The sequence below is a fragment of the Eublepharis macularius genome, chromosome 1 (assembly GCF_028583425.1).
Source record: "Eublepharis macularius isolate TG4126 chromosome 1, MPM_Emac_v1.0, whole genome shotgun sequence".
NCBI classification, from domain to species: Eukaryota; Metazoa; Chordata; class Lepidosauria; order Squamata; family Eublepharidae; genus Eublepharis; species Eublepharis macularius.
In genome coordinates, this window is record NC_072790.1 from 64,944,065 (window position 1) to 64,966,156 (window position 22,092).

At 43.2% G+C, this 22,092-nt stretch overlaps 1 protein-coding gene across 1 annotated transcript in view; it reads left to right on the forward strand.

Moving 5' to 3' along the window:
- Positions 1 to 17,838, forward strand: part of ZNF451 (zinc finger protein 451) — a 33,371-nt gene extending 15,533 nt beyond the window's left edge. The window contains exons 6-15 of the mRNA XM_054980347.1: positions 6,200 to 6,347; positions 6,638 to 6,764; positions 7,300 to 7,453; positions 10,418 to 10,565; positions 11,129 to 12,741; positions 13,448 to 13,582; positions 14,685 to 14,815; positions 15,538 to 15,724; positions 16,132 to 16,194; positions 17,027 to 17,838. Of these exons, the coding sequence (XP_054836322.1) occupies positions 6,200 to 6,347; positions 6,638 to 6,764; positions 7,300 to 7,453; positions 10,418 to 10,565; positions 11,129 to 12,741; positions 13,448 to 13,582; positions 14,685 to 14,815; positions 15,538 to 15,724; positions 16,132 to 16,194; positions 17,027 to 17,079 (2,759 nt within the window). The 3' untranslated portion in view covers positions 17,080 to 17,838. The remainder of the gene's footprint in view (positions 1 to 6,199; positions 6,348 to 6,637; positions 6,765 to 7,299; positions 7,454 to 10,417; positions 10,566 to 11,128; positions 12,742 to 13,447; positions 13,583 to 14,684; positions 14,816 to 15,537; positions 15,725 to 16,131; positions 16,195 to 17,026) is intronic.
- Positions 17,839 to 22,092: the final 4,254 nt, after the last annotated feature.

Genomic DNA, 22,092 nt, shown 5'->3' on the forward strand with positions numbered 1-22,092 from the left:
GCCTCATTATGGCATTGGCTTGTTTCCAGAGGGAAATGGTTCCCCATGACCAGTCAAGAAATGATGGGGCCATTCACAGGCTGTTCAAGCCAGCTGGACAAACTTTGAGGTGTATATACCATTCTCCCTCTGAGGCGGAGGACATCTTGGGTGATTCTTGAGCACGGATCGGGACCCTCGTCACAGAATCGCAGTTCAGCGCCTTCAGGAGTCTAAGTAAGTGACCCCCCTGATGAGCTGTCGCTCCAGATCTTAGCTGCTATCAAGAGGTCCCTTAGAGAGGAGCTTTGGGCCATCAGCCGGGGGCAGTCTTCGGATCCTGAACAGTCTCAGGCCATCCCAGCCCAGCCTACTCCTCCTGGTCCTTCTCATCAGAGAAGCACCTGGCCCACCAAGGCGGCCCGCAAGCAGCCCCAAGGCCTGGCCACCAACAATGCCTCGGCCTGGCATGATGAAGATCTTTCCTTCAGTGACGTCTCAGAGGAGGGGTGTTTCTGTCGGAGGAGGAGCAGGAGTCAGACCCCATCACTGCCCAACCATCCAACAGATTATTTCAGCTGGAAGATTATCAATACCTACTCTCCAAGACCCTTTCAGCCCTGGACCTCAAGGATCCAACCGAGGGAGAGGAGGAGAGAGAGGAGCCTAGGCCCACAGGCCTCAAGGCTAGGCCCAAAGGGAATAGGGAATTCTTCCCCAGGTCAGATGAGGGCCCCAAACTATTCCCATTCCCTGAATACTTCGAGCGCCAGCTCAAAGCAGAGTGGCCTACACCAGCAGCTACAAAACAGGTGCCCAACTATATGAGAAAGTTATATGTCTTGCCTAACTTTGTGGACGAGCTCTTGCAGGTGCCTGTGATCGACGCTCCGGTGGCGGCATTACAGTCTCAAGGCCTTCTCTCCGATGACGGTCAAGGCAACATCTGAGACGGCCTGGATAAGAAAGGGGAAGCCGTGCTGAAGAGGGCCCATGAAGCAATGACTACCTCTATCAAAGCCTCGGCCATAGCCTCCATGGTATCCAGAGCCTCGGTAGTGTGGATCAGGAGGATGATCCAGTTGCTTCCAGATAACAACAGAAGGCTGTCCGAAGGAGCCAATAGGATCCTCAAAGCATCTACCTTCGTGGTGGACGCCACCTTGGACGCCCTGTCCCTGACCTCGAGGGCCCTGGCGTCATCCGCGGTCTCCAGACGACTGCTCTGGCTTAGGGCTTGGCCAGCCGACCTACAAGCCAAGATTATCCTAGCATCATACCCTTTCCAAGGGGGGAAGCTGTTCGGAGACCAGCTCGAAAAAGTCTTGGTAGAGACCAGGGACAAGAAGAAGGCCCTCCCAAAGTCCCTAAAGTACACCTCCAGGAGGCCAAGCAATTACCAACCATTTCGCTCACATCACACGCTGGCCAGAAGCAGGCAGGACCACAAGAGAGCCTGGAACCCACCCAGAGGCCAGCCCAAGCGGAACAGTTTTCCCTCCAAGTTCAACAGATCTCAAGGATTCTGTAGCGGCCGACAGGAATCGGAGGATAAGGGTCAGAAACCCTGACTGTCACGGCGCTCCGGTGGGGGGAAGACTTCTCCTGTTCCGCCAGATCTGGGAGGACTCCAAGGTGGACGCATGGTCCTTAGAGATTGTGTCAAATGGCTACTTGATCGAGTTCGCCTCCCTTCCACCGGAACGTTTTATCCCCTCCCCTCTAAAGAAGAACCAGTTCAGAAGAAACATAACCTTGAAAACGATCCAACACCTTTTGGAAATACACGCCATCGAATCAGTGCCTCCCGCAGAGAGGGGACGAGGGGTGTATTCGATATTCTTCACGGTTCCCAAGAGGAACGGGGACTGGCGCGCCATCCTCGACCTCAAATATGTCAACCGGCACATCAAGCTCAGACGTTTTCGAATGGAGACCCTTCGATCCATCGCAGAAGCCCTGCCGGAAGGGGAGTTCCTGACCTCGATAGATTTGACAGAGGCGTGTCTGCACGTCCCCATCGCCGCACCGCACCGAAGGTTCCTCAGATTCAGCATCAAGGAGGATCACTTTCAATTCAGAGCACTTCCCTTCGGCCTGGCCACGGCTCCTCGGGTATTCACGAACCTCCTGGTGGTTCCCATTGTCAAACTACGGAAGAAAGGTATTCACGTGCACCCATATCTGGACGACATACTGATAAGATCCGCCTCCGAGTCCGATTCGATCAGGGAGACGATGTTCACCATTCGATTCCTAGAGAGCCACGGCTTCTTGATAAACCACGACAAGTGCTCACTGCGTCCTTCGCAAAGACTCGAGCATCTGGGACTGATGATAAACACAAGAAAGGGCAGCTTCTTCCTCCTGGAGGACAAGAGAGCCAAGACCAGGAAGCTAGCGTCCCAGGTAATCAGATAACAAGCGTCTCCGCTGATGGAGCTCTCAAAGTTAATGGGTCTGCTCGTGGCCAGTTCAGAAGCCATCTACTGGGGCAAGTTCCATGCCAAGCCACTTCAGGCCTTCCTGCACCCCTTCCAGTGGCAGATCGCCCAGAGATCGGGCATCAAACTTCAAGTGCCGCACATTGTGAAGGAAAGCTTGGGGTGGTGGACGATCGACGACAACCTATGCCTAGGCAAGAGTTTTCTGTCCCCGAAGCTCACCCAGCTCTTTACGGACGCCAGCCTGAGAGGCTGGGGAGTGACTCTACACGGCATCCCTGCCCAGGGGGAGTGGTCAGAGACGGAAAGGAACTTGCCCATCAACGTCTTGGAGATGCGAGCAGTCTTCCTGGCACTGAAACATTTCAGGAGCTTGCTCGACCACGAATACATCCTAGTATGGATGGACAACGTCGCCACAAAAACGTACATAAACAAGCAGGGAGGGACCAAATCCTCCCGTCTACAAAGGGAAGCCCAAAGGATCATGACCTGGGCAGAGCTCAACCTCTCCATCAGAGCGGAGCACATCAGGGGGGTCCAGAATATTCACGCAGACTGGTTAAGCAGGGAGTCGCTCCATCCAGGGGAGTGGTCCCTGAAGAAGGAAGTATTTGCCTTGCTGACAGAACGCTTCGGAACGCCGGTAGTGGACCTCTTCACCTCGCACCGGAACAATCAAGTTCCAAGATTCTACACCAGATATTTCCATCCGCAAGCGGAGGACACGGACGCGCTCACTGCGTCCTGGCCCAACTCTCTGCTGTATGCCTTCCCTCCCTTACCAGTGATCCCAAAACTGTTAAGGAAGATCAGACAGGTCGGAGCAGCAGTCATCGTGATTGCTCCCTGGTGGCCCAGGTGACTGTGGTTCTCCACTCTCCAACTGTTGTCGGTTACACCACCTCTGCAGGTGCCGACTCAACCGGATCTGTTACAGCAGGGCCCGATCTGGCACCCCCATCCAGAACGGTGGACGGTGACCGGATGGAAGTTGAGAGGAACCTGTTCCAACGAGAAGGTCTTCCCTCGGGAGTTATTGACACCTTGCTAGCGTCCCGAAAGAGTTCCACCATTCGCATATATAATTGCGCCTGGAAAGCCTTCCATAGATGGTGCAGACGTAGGAAGGTGTCGCCCCTGTATCCGACAGTGCATTCCATCCTAGGTTTCCTGCAGGAGGGTCTCGACAAGGGACTGAGGCCAGCAACCCTCAGGAGACAGGTCGCCGCCATAGGATCAGTTTGGACGGACGGCGGGGGTACCTCTTTAGCGTCTCACCCGCTTGTTAGGAGGTTCCTCAGAGGGGCTACGCTGTTAAAACCGCCATCGGTCCATCATTTTCCTACATGGAGACTCAACGTAGTGCTGTCCGCCCTGACCAAGCCACCATTTGAACCAGTGAGAAGCGTATCCCTCAGATGGCTGAGGATCAAGACGATCTTCCTGGTCGCCATTACATCTGCACGCAGGGTATCGGAATTGAGTGCCCTTTCGTCACGTCCGGACCTGTGCTTCTTTCACAAGGATAAAGTGGTTCTGAGGACAGACCCAACCTTTCTGCCTAAGGCGTACTCCATCTTCCATCGTTCTCAGGAGATCAACCTACCATCTTTCTGCCCGGATCCCAGACACCCTAGGGAATGTGAGTGGCACAATCTGGACGTGAGGAGGTCACTCAAGATGTATCTGATCAGGACAGAGGATATTCGTCAGACGGATGCCTTATTCATCAATATCTCACAGCCTAAAAAAGGTCAGCGCATGTCCTCATCAGTGATTGCGTACAGTATTAGATCCTGTATTACAGAAGCTTACAAGGCACAGAGGATCGTGATACCAGCAGGGATAACTGCCCACTCGACGAGAAGCGCAGCCACTAACACAGCCCTGAGAAGGAACGCCTCTGCAGAGAATATTTGCAAGGCGGCCACGTGGTCCTCCTTGACTACGTTCATCAGGCACTATCGTCTCCACACCAGTGCTTCGGCAGATGCGGCCTTTGGGAGGAGAGTGCTACAACACGTAATAGAAGACGAAAATGCAATCCCACCCAGATCGTGAGGCACTGCTTTAGGAGCACCCAAGATGTCCTCCGCCTCAGAGGGAGAACGGCCCCTTGGCTACTCACCGTGAAGGATCCTTCTCCTCTGAGGAAAGGAGGACATCTTGCCCGCCCGCAATCTTCGTCATCTTGACACTCCCCTCCGCATTTGTCATACTTTGATTCTGTCTGCCTACGCAGAGGCTGGGGGGCCGCATTTTTTTTGCTCCCACGCTCGCTTTAACACTATGTTACCTGTTAATTCTTGCATGCCGTTCATTGTTTACTTGTTTAAGATGTTTTTCTCCTTCACTCCAGTTGGGGTATAGTTTTTTACCTTACAAGAGACTGTGTGGTACTGCTGAGGAGAGTCACCCAAACTGGGAAACCGAGGGTGATCCCACCTACAAGGGAAGAGGAAGAAAGGTTTGTCATTTCCTGCCTCCCTGATTGGATGGTAGGAATCACCCAAGATGTCCTCCTTTCCTCAGAGGAGAAGGACCCTTCACGGTGAGAAGCCAAGGGGCCGTTCTTCCTGGGAGGGACCATGTATTTATGTACTGAAGTCTTTGCTAACCAGCAGCCTCCTGGAGTTTGATTATACTCACAGAGTGTAATTTCAGATTCAGAGAAAAAGGATTTTAAGGAGTGACAGCACTATCACCACAGTTGTTTCACAGGCACAACCCATCTTGGGCAAATTTCAGTCCTGTTTTGTTTGTTTTCTTTATTACATTTATATACTCAGCCTTTCTTCCACCATGCAACTTAAGGTGGCACACATAGGGTTTCCAAAAAGCCATTCAAGCATTGACCGTACTCAGACTTGCTTAGCTTCATCAAATTGCCATATTGTGTGCCTTCCAATCACATTACTTGGGGATTATGATCTAGCAACTCCATTCTAAAGCTAGAACCGGAATTCCAGAACTGGAATTGAAGAGTGGCTGTGTGATGTTCAGAGAATGACTGCACCTGTATCTCTTAAGCATTGTGGAGAAAGTGATGGGCTGCTTCTCTTCCTTTTAGCTTTTTGGTAAGAGTGAGGTTGTTTTCATTCATAATAATTTGTGGCAACTATACTTAAGAAACTAGAACAATCACCACAACTAAGGACTTCTTCACATGCTAGGTTTCAGACAGGAGAAGGGTGTGTGTCTCACATACTATCCCTTTTTTCCTGGGCACATGTTACAGTTTTGGTACCTGTGGACTTTCTCAGCTTGTGGATATCAGCCTATTTGAGATCTTGAGGCTAAGGCTGAATATGCATAAGGACTGGAAGAGTTTAAAAGGGGGATTAAAAGAGAAGAGATTGGTTTACCACTTTGCTATTTTGACAAGCTTTGGAAGTTGCTACTGATAGCTAAGTTATTTTACCTTATCTTCACCTTCATAGGCTGTACTCACCTGGGTAAATGGGCTAAGTCACTATTAGTATATAGAATTAGCTGTAAGGGTTTCCGTCCTGTATAGAAAGCAGTTGGTCAGATTATTGGCTGGTCTAATTGATAAACAATTTCCCTCAAATCAATGCAGTAGCAGCTCAGTTTCTAAGAGAGGAACAGCATTATGAAATCTTAATTGTTTTTATACTTATAGATAGCTATCACAAACTGTCCAGAGGTAAGTTGCATCAGCACGGTCTATTTTCCATTTTTTCTAGTGTAACTCTACATCATCCTGAAACATAATCACAGAGTGTACTAAGTATTTTTGTTTCGTACGTTAGGCCTCAAGCCAGGCACTGTAAACTCAGGAAGAAAAATACCTCCAAGATCAGTCCATATACCATCTGGCAGTAAATCCATTTTATGCCCCATAATGCATTGCAACAAGAAGTTTGACAATGGGGCTCTTCTCCTCGGCCACCTTAAAAGGTAACGTTCCTTCATGCTCCAAATAAACATGTCACTAGATGAGATACTGTGTGGAGCTTCAGAAGCTACATCCAAGTTTCACATAGATAAGTTACAGGAATTGTTAATTATTTCATGCATGTTCATAATTTATATTCTACACTTTAGTGAACTTGACCCATATTAAGTTATGAGGAGAAGATTACTTTTGGTTATACCTGTAACTGAAATGGGCAGTTTTCAGAATGTGGAATTGATACCCGCCCCTCAGCTTGTTTTATATATATGATACCAATTTACTATCTTCTTAGGTTTGATCATTGCCCATGTGATCCAGCAGTTACAATACATGGACGTCCATCTAGTTCTTTTGCCTGTATAGTCTGTAAGAAAAGATTTCCTACCTCTCAGCAGTATAGTGATCATTGTTTATCTAAGGTAAGACTTTGAGGATAGGAGTTCTTTTAAAGAAAATAGCACTATTGCCCTTTTCAGGGGTATGCATAAAGATGTAGAATTGATCTTTGATGCCTAAGATAGTTCACCTATCTTAGAAGAAAAGCCAGTGTGAAACTCAGGCTCATATCCCCACTCAATCATGAAGCCCACCTTGGGCCAATCATGAATAGATTAAAAAAAAATCAGTTTTCTACATACAGATTTAGTTGATTTGGAAAATTCTTTTGCAATACAGCTGTTGTATTCTTTGCCTGGGACTGGAATGCCTCTTTCTCTGTCTTTCTTTCTCTCTCTCTGTGTTAATGACATAAGACATTTGGGGGAATGTTTTTAGAAGAAGATTTAAAAAATAACTTTTTTAAAAAAGCAAATATTAAATTCCTCTTTCTCATTATCTGCCTGTGGATTCTATTCGCCCACAGCCGTTTATAAGAATACTCTCCAGTAACTGCTGTAAATGAACTTTATGTTTATAAAAATGAGTTCTTCTGTTTCTCCCTTTTCCCATTTCCAGGCAAGTGAAAATGATGGCCATGAAAGAAATTATCCTCCTCAGCATATTCAGTTCTTTGCATGCCCATGCTGTTTCCTCCTTTTTAGCCTGAGAGATGAGTGCCTGCAACATATGTCTGAAGAGAAGCATTTTTCTCAGACATTTAAACTGAGTGGTATGTTTCTTTTTTTTCTTATCTGGAATGAACACTCACTGCATGATTTGGCTATTTACAGAAAAGTGCTCTTACTGATCTGGAGTGTGTCCCGTAAGAACTTGGGCTCATCGGTATGCTATCCCAAATCACTCACTACTGCAGCTGGGATACTAGAAGGAGCTTGTCCATGCAGTCAGCTAGGGTATAAAACTGTCAGGCCTGTGACCCAAAGCAATAAGAGAGAGGTAAACTCTCAACAAAAAGTCTGAATAAAAAAGCCCCTTAAGGTTTAGTTTGAACAACAAATAGCTTTATTTAAACAATAACTGAGGTAATTGTAACTAACACTGAGGTAAGGGATTCATTCTTACATGCCAAAAAAGACTTGACTTAAAACGTTATTTCACAGGTTACAGTTTCTAGTAGTTTTCAGATAAACTTTACTGCTTCTCATGTTTCTAGGTCAGTATAGGGAAACTTAATGTGAACTCTTTAATCTCTACGCTGGTACTTATCCCTCTCTCTCACTCTCAGGCTAATTCCTAACATATGGACTGCCTGTCTCTAACTACTCTTGGTCCAGTTGCTTCTTTTTACCTAAAGGACTGTTGATACTATATCAGGTGCTCTTATAGTGCAGTCCTAAGCAGAGTTATATGCTGCTAATATTACTGACTTTAGTGGGCATAGAAGCATGCAACTTTACTTAGGATTTCATTGTTACTGTCTTAGTAAACTAGGCCTTTATCACACATTCTTTTAAAAACTGCTTTAGTTGGAAAATACGCTAACATGGTTTTTTTTTTTAGAAATAGATCTGTTTTCTGTCCTAAGGAAATGGAAGAGTCTTGTTCTGGATGTACCAGTGGAATATACAGTTGTTTGTCATTGGTCCCCAAATCTTTTGAATCTGCCCATGAAGATACCTTTATTTTTTCCCTTTGCCATTTGTGCAAGTTCTTCCTGGGCTCTGCAAGCAAAGATGAGACCTGTTATTTTGCACATGGTTATTAGGAAGATTTATCAGGTCCTCCAGGTTGTATATGATGGCAGTTACCGTAAGTGGGACTACAAAAATGTAGATATCTTAATGCAGCTTTATGTAGGATGTGGTGGAGAGTGCCCTCAAGTCATAGTTGACATGGTGACCCCGGCTGAGTTTTTATGGCAAGAGACTAACAGAGGTGTTTTGCCATTGCTTGCCTATGCAACCCTGGTCTTCATTGACGGTCTCCCATCCAATTATTAACCAAGGCCAACCCTGCTTAGCTTCTGAGATCTGACAAGATCAGGCTCACCTGGGTTATCCAGGTCAGTGTTTATGTAGAATAGAAGATGTCATATTGAACAGCAGATACTTTTACCAAGCTGTTAAAGCAAGAAATAGTACACATAGAGGTACTTGTCAGGAAAGGAGTTGTTTTTCCCAAGGGAATTTACCATTTCATATAAAATTGCTAGGACTTAAGTCCATTCTGATACATGAGAAGTCCATAAAACATACATGATTGCTATATGGGAATTTTCTGGGTACAGCCATAATGTGCTAACTGCTAAATACTACTCTGTTTTTCTGTAAATCATTATCTAAGATAACAGAATATGTTAGATGTTCCCTGTTACTACTGTACAAACACAGGGCCCTAATGGCCCTGAATTCTCCAGCCTCTAGTCAAGCTGTGGATCCATTAGCAATATGGATGAAGAATCTGAGAAACCTGAGACAGTGTATGGGGGGGGGCAGAATGTAAAAACAGCAGTTTTGTGAGGAGGCTTGGAAACTTCATAGAATTCCTCATAGGTACTACAAGTGCAGAAAGTGCTTTGTGATAGCTGGGGAGGGGTCCCCATAAAACTCATGTCTAGTGTGTGCAGTCTGGCTTAGAGATTCCCTGAGCATTGTAATTAGTGTAATGTCATACAAGAAAATAATAACTTCGAAAATTAATCAGTCAAGATTCTAATATTTTCCAATGGAATATGGGGGGGTATACTCATATGTAACAGTGCTCTCCCTTAAGCTCAATTAATTATTGTACTGTGTATACAATTTCAAACATACTCAGTTTACCTTCTGTAAAAGACTTAACACATTTAAATAAATCAAAGTCCAACTGTAGCTTCTGATCCCAGTAATCATAAAAAGGTTTCCACCCACAAGCAAAGTTGAGTTTAGATAATCAGGTAAGTTTCAGTAATTTGGCCACCTGCCGTACTTTGTTGAAACATATTTTAACATTTAAATGTTTTACACCCTTTCTTTTGGCAGTCCCCGAGTATTGTATTCTTATAGGGCCTTCAGAGCTTGTTTTATACTGCCTATAGTTTTGGAATTCCCTTTCTCTACTTTCTTTAGGGTATTAATTACTTGTAACATTATTTGCTACTTTGTGTCCATAAATACACCTTGTGAAGTCTTGAGGGACATATATAAAATAACACTAAAGTCCAGTTGAAATAAAGAACAAAATCCCATCTTCTTATCAGCCTGTAACACTGGGCTGTATGAATTGCTCCTGCAATACTTACAAAAGATGCTCAGGATGTGACCATGATAAATCTTGAGCAGCAGCCCTCAGTGTTTGGCTCCCCGTATTAAATGTCCAGGCTTGATTCATGCATGGTACTGTTGACTGGCTTCTCTCACTTGAGTCACTTGAAACTACTTGTTCTGAAGAAATGTTATGGTGTGTAGCAGCTGACTGCTGATAGAAGCCAGGCTTCTTTTTTGTTCTGTTTTGCAAGAATTGATTAGAAACTTACTGTATGTGGTGCATTTTGACTTTGATGCCCACTGCTCCATAAAATCTTACCATCCTACCTGTTTTCCTTTGCTGGCAATGCGCTGGAGTATAGATTGAGAGTGGGGCCGATGTGTGGATTAGCCCTGAGGACTAGTTAACCTTTGCTCAATTCTTGTTTGCTAGTACTGCATTTGAAGCAGACTTTTTCAGCTCATGTTGCCTTTGCATTCCCTTGCAGATGTCATGGAGACCCCACTTCCTTTGCCTTTCCCAGCCTATGCAAAGAATCTTTTAGTCTCCTTGTGCAAAGAAGTTCCATTCCAAGTAAAATGTACGTCCTGCCATCAGGAATTACGTTCTCATGTGGAGCTAACAGCACATTTCAGGTTTGTGAGAATCTTACCACTTGTAAAATGTGACTTCATATGTCTTTCTAAACATCTGGTGAATATTAAGCCCATCTTCGGTTCTTGTGTGTCTTTTGTTTCTTCTTCCATCTTAAGCATGGAGATAATGGGTTATGTAAGACCAAAAGAGTAAAGAGAGCTGTGGATGGTCAGCCAAAATGCTGATGTGTATTTTTGCTGCTGGCAGAACAGTAATGTGCAGTGTTTCTTCTGTATTTGTGTGTATACCTTTCTGCCTTTTAAATGGACAAGAAGACAATCATGTACTGTTTCCCAGAGCAATGAACCAACTGCAATTCATGATTTTAAAGGATTCTGACAGGCATTTGAGATGTCTACTCCAGGAGATGGAGGCAGTCCATGGGACATGGGTGACTGTGGTAGGAGGGTATGGGTAGTCTTAAACTGGATTTAAAAGTAAATTATGCAAAGCTGGTATTAAGAATTAATATTGATTGCTTTTTAGTTTAGAGTTAGGAAAATGTTTAGAGTTACAGTTGTGAAGTCAATTTTCTTTTGGTTTTTTTCTTCTTCAATTATAGAACTCGTTGCCGTAATGCTGGTCCAGTAGTTCTGTCAGAGAAGACTATCTCCCAAGTTGCTGAAATATTTAAAGCAAAAGGTTTCTGTCAGAGGTGTAATGAGCTGCTTGTTGATGACAATCATATCAGCCAGCACAATTGCAAAACCTTGCACGACATTAAAATTCTCACCACAATGGAACAATCAATCTTGATATTTTGTCATACCAATATGGGGAATAAAAATTACCTTAAAGACAGAAGACTTTTTAAGTCTTCTCCTCTTAAGAGATCTTTGACCATAGATACCTCTCTTAATGATCAGATTGAAGCTATTTCAAAGCGAAAAAAGGATTTGGAAGACAAAAGCCAAGAGTTTTGTAATACCCATGTCGTGAAAACCTGGACGTGTGAATGCTCCCTGTCATTTCCTTCTGAGGAATTAGTAGAGAAACATATTTTTTCTGCAAACAGAATATGTCACAAGTGTGCTGTGTGTGGAAAGCTTTCGGAAGATGCAAGCATCATCCGTTTGCATATGAGCCGTTTCCATGGAGGAGCGCACTTAACTAACTTCCTTTTCTGGTGTCAGGCCTGCAGTGTAGGTCTTCAGAAAGGGAGTGATGTAATGGCACACATGACTGAATGTCATATTGGGCACAGCTACTTCTGTGAAAAATACTGTACTGAGGATGAGCTTGCATTATCTTCTAATAGACTCACAGATACCTTCTGTAACAATTCTCTTGAGACTGAAAACCAATCTTTTGTCCCTATGGAGTTGTCTCCACCTTCAAGTCCAATGGATCTGGCTGAGAAAACTTCTCACCAAGGAAAATGGCAGTGCTGCTTGTGTGAGGAAATCTTTGACTCAGAAGATACTGTGAAACAGCATTGCATGTCATTAGACAGCCATCATTTTCACAGGTACAGCTGTGACTTATGTAAAGTTACATTTCGGAAAACAGAAACACTGTACCGACACTGCCAAGATAGGCATAGCGAAATTGTACAGATTAAATACTTCTGCGGATTTTGTGGTGACCTCTTTTTTGATACTGAGGAGGAATTTTTAATTCACTTCAGGAGTTTCCATAGCACAGATTACGTATGTTTGTCCGAGACAGCAGAAACATCTATCAAGAACTTTGAGATGGTAGAAGAAAGCAACCTTCTCAGCTGTGGCTGTCGAGAGAAATATGCTTCCAAAGAAAATAGGAAAGCAGATTATAAGAAGTGTCAAGAAGCTATGCTGGCAAAAGGAAACCTGTGGTTTCGCTGCACTTTGTGTTCTTCAACAGCACAAAGCCATTCTGACATGGTTATTCATCTTGCGTGTCACACAAGTGACAAAAGTAAAGAAGAACTGTATGTTGTGAGGTGTGGAGCCTGCAACAAAAACTTCAGTGGTCTTACATTAGCCCATCAGCATTTTCATAGCAAGCACTGCTTCTCACAAAAGCCCAAGTTAGTCTCTCCAGCAGAAAGCAAAGTCTTCCAGTTTTCTGCCAGTGGATCTTGTGTAGATAAGAAGCCTGATAAACTGAAGCTTTCAGCTGCTTTGACTACACGAAGTTCAAAATCCCTTTCTCCAAAGAAATCAGGATATAAGAAGGAAGAAGTGCCTGGCCAAGGTTGGTAGACATTGGGGTGTGTATAATTGCCCAAGCTAACAGGCTTTTGAGAGTCTTATGTAACAGGTGTCTTCTCTTTTCCCATTCCTCAAGGAATTTGTCAGCAACACGGTTAATGACTGTCTTTGTGCTTGTGCAACCTCTCATGTGGTGTTAACGAACACATTTAATGGCATGCTTGTAGGGGCAGGGGCGCTCTTTGCCCTGCTGCTCACAATTCACTATCTCCCTTTGCCAAATAACTGTCCAAACCCAATTGCACAGCACATCAAGTTAGGGGAAACTTTGCTATTGAAAGAGCTATTGGATATAAAATGCTAACAGAGATTCTGTATTGAACAAATATGCTTTATTTTTATGGGTTGGATTATATTGTTGCTAAAATGTGGTCGAATTGGATCCTACCATTATTTCCATGGGTGCGAGAGGTAAGTGGGATGATCATCCTTGATTCCCCTTTTTACTGCAACCCCTCCCCCTTCCCTCTTAACAAGGGCTTTTTGTCCATGAAGTATCCCCAGTCATGAGCCTTGCCTATTTGGGTCAAAAGGATTGCCAGGGAAAGGGGAATTATCTACTTGCACCATTAGAGAGCTGTTATTACCCAGTGCATACATAGAACTGTTTTGAAAGTAGGCTGAAGTATGGATGTCAGTATCTGTGATGAAACATAAAATACATTTTGATCTCTTTCCTCCTAACCTAGATGATGATCTTCCTGATCTAGATTACTTGCGCACCATGACACACATTATAATGATGGATTTAGATAACTGGGGAAACCTCTTCCATCAATTGCCTGCTACTCTTAACCAGGGGACATTTATCTGGGGTTTTCAAGGTAAGGGAATGAGTTAACTGTTCAGGCATTACAATGAAAGCTTAATAGAATGAGCAGTGCAGTTTTTAGTATCTGACAAAAGAAGGAAAGTAAGATCTTGTCTGTGTTCTACATTGTACTTTCCTTTGTTGTAAGCCCAGGTATGTCCATTTATATTATCACAAACACACTACCGATTCTTGTTTTCTGTCCTCTCCTTCCCTCGTTAACTGCCACCTTGCTCCATACCTTTGACTGCCCCCCCTTTTTTTTAATACCTGGTTTTCAGGATTGTTAGGAATGCATGTCATGATCTCACATTTGGGGGGGGGGGAGGGGGGAACGTATTCCTGAGATGATGGATGGATCATCAAATTCTGTAAGTTGAAAGTGCTGACATGTTATCAGGGCTTTTTTTCAGCAGGAACGCGGGGGAACAGAGTTCTGGAACCTCTTGAAAATGGTCACATGGCTAGTGGCCCTGCCCCCTGATCTCCAGACAGAGGGGAGTTTAGATTGCCCTCTGCGCCGCCGAGCAGCACGGAGGGCAGTCTAAACTCCTCTCTGTCTGGAGATCAGGGGAGCGGGGCCACCAGCCATGTGACCATTTTCTCTGAGGGCAACCCACTGACTTCCACCACCTCTTTTCCCAGAAAAAAAGCCCTGCATGTTATTAAAAGATTCACAATTAAGGAACAAGTGGGTTCAGGGTCACTGCAAAGAAAACTCAAAGAGATGCAACGTTTAACTGTGAACAAGCCCGTGTTATATATAATTTATCACTTTTTTGCTTTAAAAGTAAATCTGTATCTTTTATACTAGACTTTGATTAGGGTGGCTGATGAAGTTGATTAGATGTTACTTGGCCACTTCTGAGCTGGGAGCAATGCACAAATTTCCACACTTGTACTTCAGTCTGATACACACACACCTCTTCCTCTAAGTTTCTTGTTAGTGTATTATTCAATATATATTTCAACCATGTATAACCTTTTTCTGTTTCTCAAAAAATGTATATTACGTTTTATAGTTTTTTTTAGTGACATTTATATTTTCCTTTTTGCCCGTCCCTTCTCCTTGTGATGCTTTCTAACAATGGCTCCTTTCTTATTTCATTGTTTAGGTGGGCACAACAACTGGAAGCAACCTGTGAATTGCAAAATGTTTAATTATCTTAATAGAATTGGGTGTTTTTTCCTTCATCCACGCTGTGGTACAAGGAGGGAAGCAGCTGACTTTGCAATCTGTGTACATGTAAGACTTCCAAGTTTCTTTTACAGCCTTCTGCTTTTGTAATGCAAGAATGACAGCCTGGGAAAAATTGACATACATGTCCATGTCTGCATGTATCTAAGGGTGGGCTGCAACACTGTCATTTTTCTTCATCCGTTGCATACTTAAAGTTTAATTCCCGGAAGAGGGAGGTAAATCCTTTTCTACATAATAATGCTATTAGTAAATACATTGTAGAAAGTGATACATCTGTAGTGAAGAGTTGAGAAAGATATGATGGGGCATGATCTTGTGAGCCAGTAGACTAGGATTCTGCCACTTACTCTTTTTTTGGCCCACTTATTGTGTGGCATCCCAGGTACTTATTAATGATATATATGAAGAATCCTGTCAATTCAAAGAACTAGCCTTCATTTATCTTCCATCCATACAGTTTTTTAAAAGATTATTTTAGCAGAATATGCATCACACACCAAACAAGGTCAGCCTAATGCACAATTTATATAAATATTTTATACACATTTTCACCCAGCTTCAACTTATTCCAATATAGCAAAAGCAACCTCCAATTTTGAATAAATACATTTGTGAGAATTCCCTTTGCTCCATATTTCTTTATAACAAGCCAGTTTGTTTATCATTGTAACAAACCTTGAATTATTTTCTACTGAAGAAAATCTGTCAGATGTTTCCATATAAAGTACAAGCTTCAGGTTTTGGTTAATTTATTATCTGTTTCATAGGTTGGTCGACTAGATGAACACCTTCCCAAGCATATTCCTTTTACCATTCTTTCTGGAGACAAAAGCTTTCTGGAGTTGGAGAGCCAGCTTAAGATGACTCAACGGACAACCCGCATTCTAGATCCTCATAAAATTGACGCTGATATAATGTGTGCCTTATTAAACAGCATTTCGGACACGGCCAAAGGTATTTTTTGTAATTAACTTGCACAGTCGCTTCCCTTCAAGGATCTCAGAGAAGCATAGATGACTCTTCTTGGCCATTTGTGAGGTGGGTTATGCTGAAAGATAGCAACCTTCCTGTCTGAAGGGATTAAAATCCAGGACTTCCTGTTCCAAGGCCAACATTTTAGCCACTGTATCATACCACACTGGCTCACAGTGTGTTTTGCACTCCAGACAAATAGGAAGGCAGTGGAAGATGTCTACTTCTAAATATGTGCACTTCTGGTTGTGTTGAGTTGTTAATCTAAAAATATTAAATGTCTGTTCAAAAGGTGTGTGTGATAGATAAGTGACAAAGCTCGGGGGGCAGGGGGAGTTGTGAGAGCTGAGATGCTACCTAGTGAGGACAGTATGTCTATCTGTTCACAGAAAATGAAGAGGATTCTCCAATGACAACAGAACAGTACTCACAAGGAGCAGAGATTCAAGAAAGTATGTCTTAATTTTCACATGAAAGGTTTATAAACATCTGGGCCAAAGACTTTTTAAAGATCTTTGGTAATGTCAGACAAGGAATGGTCTAAAATACTTGTTTGCTTTTGTTTATTTTTACTATATGTTAACATTCCTGAGCAGGAGATAACGGCATACAAACGAGGATAGTACCCACAAAACAGTAGTACTGAGTGGCTCCTTGGTCATAAAACAGCACTTATTAATTTCCTTATAGTTGAAGAGCTACATTTGTGAGCCAATTCATATTGTTGGTGGTGCTCATTCAGTGATTTCTGGGTGTGGCTTTATGATATAGACAAGATCACCAGGAGCCAATAATGGTATGAATTAGTTTTTCTACTCAGGAGTGTGTGTACATGCTCCACAGTCTGCATGGATGCAGCAATCTGTTTTAAAGTGAGTTCTGACAACAAATGGTGGCAAGCCTGCACATACAGAGGATGTAAACCTGCTTGCAGTATTTCACGCTCCAAAGTTTTAATGCAGGAGCTGTTGCTTGTGTGAGTCAGCCTTGAAAGACAGAGAATTGCTCAAGTCCATCCTATTTGATTATAACAAGGATAGGGTTAGAATCCAGGGTGACGAGCTCCTAACTCGCGTTAGAGGGGAAGTTACTGTCTTGTTCTACAGTCTTGTTAAGCACAAGGACTCATGCTGCATCTCTTATTTATGTGGATACTGTATGGTACACAACACTTTAAAGAAAAAGTTCATTGCACTTCGTTGCTGTTTCATAATTTAATTAATGTTCATAATGATGGTCACACTGTTAAACAAGTTTTTCATCTATTTTGATGTCTTTATGCAGGTGAAGATGTACAATTACAAGAGGCAATCAGACGGAGTCTTCAAGAAATATGAAGCTGTACTGAGATCAGTACTTTCTAACATCCAAGTTTCTGTCATCATATATTAGAAACTTGTCATATTACAAAAATATCAAACCAAGGTATAAATGGCGCTTTAAAGAAGTGAGTTTTCTCTAATATCATGGTCTAGCATAGAATTAAGCACATTTAAGGTTCACAGGTTACTGTTCAATTTGAGTGTGCTCAGCTGCACTCCAGATCTCAGTTACTGCAATTTTCACAAAACCACATAAAATATTGCGTGAGAGAAAGTGTACTAATAAGAATTCCTGAACATCATATTCTAAAGAACGAGGGTGGCTTTAATGATCTGAAAGGTGTTTACTTTATGACTTCTTATTTTCAGTGTGTTAATCCCTCTTTTGTGAAGCATAATTACTCTGTATGTATATTGCTAGCGAAGCCTTGCAACAAATACAAGTATTGATTCCTGTCCTGTCTTAGCTGATCAGTTCATAAAGCAAAGATCATATATGTACCTTGCAGTTTAATGTACAGGCAAAACTTGAAAGAACTCGACTGTGGTGTCAACTAGGTACTTTGTTACCTTTCGGTGTTCACTTTGAATTTGGGGAATGAATGCAATGCCAAATTGCGTTGTCTGTTTTGTGTTTGTTTGTTTGTTTGTTTTAATATCTCAACAAAATATTTTCTTCTCTCTCTTAGTCTGAATACTGTAGTTTCATAAAAGCTTTTGTTTCAGTATTGTTAGTTTATTATAACTATTTTTGACCATAATTAAAGAATTATTTTTGTATTTCCTCATGACAACTGAAGGCCTTGTGAAAATTTTCACCCTCCTCATCCAGTTTTTCAGTACACACAGGGCTCATTTTGAGGGGGAACGTGCAGGAACGCAGTTCCGGCAGTTCCCCAAAGAGGTCACATGTTAGGTGCCCCGCCCACCTGACAGCCATTTGGGCCTGTTTTGGCCTGGATTGGGGCTGAAACAGCCCGGATCGGGCCTGTGATGGGTGGTGGATCACTCTCCCACTCAGCAGCGGCCCAATTCTGACCATTTTGGGCCCCTTTTTGGCCATTTTCAGCCCCCTTTTGCCATTTTGGGCCCAATTTCGGCCCTGAATGGCCAGGATTGGGTGCAAAACAGCCAGGATAGGTGATGTCAGGGGGTGTGGCATATGCAAATCAGTTATGCTAATGACACTTCTGGTGATGTCAAGGGGCGTAGCATATGCTGATGAGTTATGCTAATGTGTTATGCTAATGAGTTCCTCCAGCTCTTTTTCTACAAACTGACCCCTGAGTACACACATACACAAATTCCACTCTTCTGAGTTTGTCTAGTTGTGTATTGATTAACAGAATGAAATGATGCTAATCTGAAATTACAGCCCTGCACAGGAAATTGTGTTCTGCTGAGTCCATCAAGCTCAATATTGCCTGCTTTGATAGGTAGCAGCTCTCCAAGATCTCAGGTGGAGGTCTTTCATGTTACTTGCTATCTGATCTTTTAGTGGGAGATGCCAGGGATTGAACCTGACATCTTCTGCATGCAAAACATATGCTCTTTTTTACCCTAAAGTGGGAGATCTCCTTGTGAGTTGGGGGAATTCGCATACAAGGAGAAGCAGCAAGAGGGAGTAACTAGTAGGACTTCTACCAATATATTTCAGGATTGGTCCCTTAGAGAACTCTGAACGAACCAGGCAGGTAACAGGAATGGTTTTATTAAAGGGGCAGCAAAAGCTAACACACAGGAAAATACATACAGAGCGGGCTGGAAATAGTGGGGAGAGAGAGATTTAGGATTGGAAGATATTTACCAGTCTGGGAGATAGAGGACGTCCATAGAGAATAGCAGCTGAGTGACCAGCACTTTGTGGCAAGAAGAGGGAGAAGGCTCAGACACACATCTAAGAGTCATAGATCCAGAGGGGTTAGCCACGTTAGTCTGTAGTTGCAAAATAATAAAGAGTCCAGTAGCACCTTTAAGGCTAACTAACTTTATTGTAGCATAAGCTTTCAAGAACCACAGTTCTCTTTGTCAGATGCATCTGGGGCAGGATCACGTCTTCTGCCCACCAAACAATAGCTTAATGTCTTTCTCTGGAGATGCGGCATAAAACGGGAAAGGTTTGATCATACTATAACTATAGATATGAAAAGTGATTGATGACCAGGGATTAGCAGAAGGAAAGAGTTAACATGTCCCCAATTAACTCTGATCAGAAAGGAGGGAGGGGGAAGATTGGCAGAATGTGGGTGAGATTAACTCAGGACCTCCTGGAATCACTTTTGTCTTTACATCTATTCACATCTTTTGGGGGGGGGGGGAGGCTGCTAGTCAGTCCTGCCTCTTGACTCACATTCCAGTATTTCCATCTCTAGCTGGAGGTGGGAACTGTTCTGCTTAGCCAGGCAACGTGTCATGTGCTTAAAGCACATGGGGAAAAGCTTGGACTGCTAACACTTCCACTAAGTCACAGTCCCTCTACTGAAACACTATGTCAATAAATCAATAGAGTCAAAATGTTTAAAGGTCATGGTGAAGGATTGATCTGTTCCAAATTCAAACTTGTTTCAAAGATATCTAGACTTTTGGTATCAAGGTACTTACAGACACAATAATAGGCCATACTATGTACAATAAGGGGGCTAATTCATTTTTGCCTTATAATACTGAGCAATAAATAATTTAGATTTCTGATGTAAACACCTGTAGTTGATTAATACCAGCAAAAATTAAGCTTGTGTATATGCTTTTCATGGATACTTTCTTCCTAGTCATGTGAGATATAGAAACCCTTTATGTATAATACTGATTATTACCACACTAAAACATGGAGCCAATAATTGTAGGGGCTGATTATTATCAAAATGGTAATGTAGAAGAGATGTAGCAATTAAATATGTTATTAAAGAGTTCCTTTTGGCAATGCAGGAACAACAATAGCAGTCACACAAGGGAGAATATTAAGAAAACTTAATCCTGTTAATTTCCCTCTATATGCTCACTTCATTTTCCCTTTGATGCAGCTGGGAGTTAAAGTGACCCCAACAACAACATCATGCTTTAAACTGCAATTTGTTTTTTTAAAGGGTGGGTTTCCAACACTACATGGCAATTGGTCTTATGAAGGCTGAGAAATGTAGAATAGAGTTCAAGAAAAAGAAAATTCTCCACTTCTCTGAGTCAATTCTGTCCTAAAATATGGTCTCAAATTATCTGTCTTCCACTAGAGCTTTAGTAATGCCTCTGCTTTAGTTTGTAAACTCTGCTGCTCTCTAACCAGGGTCAAATTGCTCATTTTTGATCTGTTGCTAGCAGGTGTTCTCTATCCTTCACATCAGCCAAAGTGGTAATATTTATAAATGTTTTCTATACTGTTTTGCATACTAGCACCCAAATATTTCTCTGAGCTCTCATGATGTGACTTGAAGTCATCCACATAGAAGAAATTATTTACCCCTCTCCTGTACCATCCTGGCTTTCTGTAAATAGCAGCTTTCAAATCCTCCTTCAGTGGCAAACATTTTCTAGCCAATTATGACCTAGTAAAGTTGTCACACACATTTCCAGGAAAGTGTAGTTCATATTTCCATCAGTTTGTAAGTTCTCTGAATTCTTATTTCAGTCTAAATGTTTCCCTCTACCTGCAATCCTGTCTTTCTGCTTCTCTTGTTTTCCTCCTCTGTTTGTATAATGGCATAGTTCTGTTGTAACAATAACCAGATGGGTTTTGTTTTCAGCCACGCTGATATAATTAGTTGGGAATCTTCCCCGAGGGAGAGTGTCTGATAAATCCTGTCATACTGCCTCAAGAATAATCTCTGTAAGATGATGCTGCGGCCAGAATGTTAACATCTGAATATGAAGCTTCATGAAGTGGAGCAGCGCTGGCTCTTCTATTGTGATGAAGGAGAATTAGCGTGTCACAGAAGACTGTTTGCTGCTGTTCTAGTTTGCTGCTTTCAAACAGTTGTAACCAAAATTATGAGGTATCCTTTCTAGTACCTGGAAAGGAGAATGAAACTACATGAAACAAAAACCTACACCCACAAACCATGAAAATTGAGTGAAAAATCTAATAGTGGTTAATATACAACCTTGTGCAACAGGTAATATATCAAAATATATCTGTTAGGGAATCTCCCCTGCAGAGCCAAAGGACAGGGGAAGCCCTTCTAAGGTCCACTCCAGATCTTGTGGTGTAAAAGAAACTCTCAAGTCAATTGGCAAAGCAGAACAGAGTTTATTGGGATGACAATCCAATACAAACCAGAGAAGCTAGAATGCATGAGTGAGGCCATTTCAGTTTTTATACAGTTCAGTATGATAACGAGCAACATCAGTTTACATGTAAGTGATGTAAGTTTGAGGTCATTAAGAGATAACAGCTCTAACAATGCTACAGCTGCAAGTTTCATAGCTAGGGCTGTGCGTGTGGAAAGAAGTTTCCCGCTTCGGGTTTCCCGTTTTGGGTTTCAGGAAAACTTTGAAATCTGAAGCAGGTTTGAGTCACTTCAAAATGCTCTGGAATGCACCAGAAAGATTCGGAGCATTCTGAAGTGATGGGGGAGGCCTACCCCTACCCTTAAACCCTACCCACCTGATGGGCGGAACGCGGGAGCCGCTGCCATGCTGGCCAGCTGGTTGGCAGAGAAGGCCTTCCCTGCCGCTGTGGCCTGCCAGCGCAGCCAGTGGCCACGTGGGCGGAAGGGCCTTCTCCACTGCTGCTGCTGCTGGCATGGCCAGCAGAGAGGGCCACGGCTGGCTGGCCGCCAGAGAAGGCTGCTGCCGCTGTGCCACCATGGCTGGCTGGCTGGCTGGCAGAGGGCCGCCGCCACCACAGCACAGCTGCAGCTGGCTGGCAGAGGATTGCTGCTGCTGGAGACCAGCAGGGAGGCGGGAGGGCCTCCTCTTCCATAGTGGTAGGTAAGTTGGGGGGGAGGTAGGGAATGGGACAGTTTAAAGGGCTCTTTCCTGCCGCTTGCAAGCGGCAGGGACCTTTAAACCAGCTGGGAGGTGAGGGGAATTCCCCCG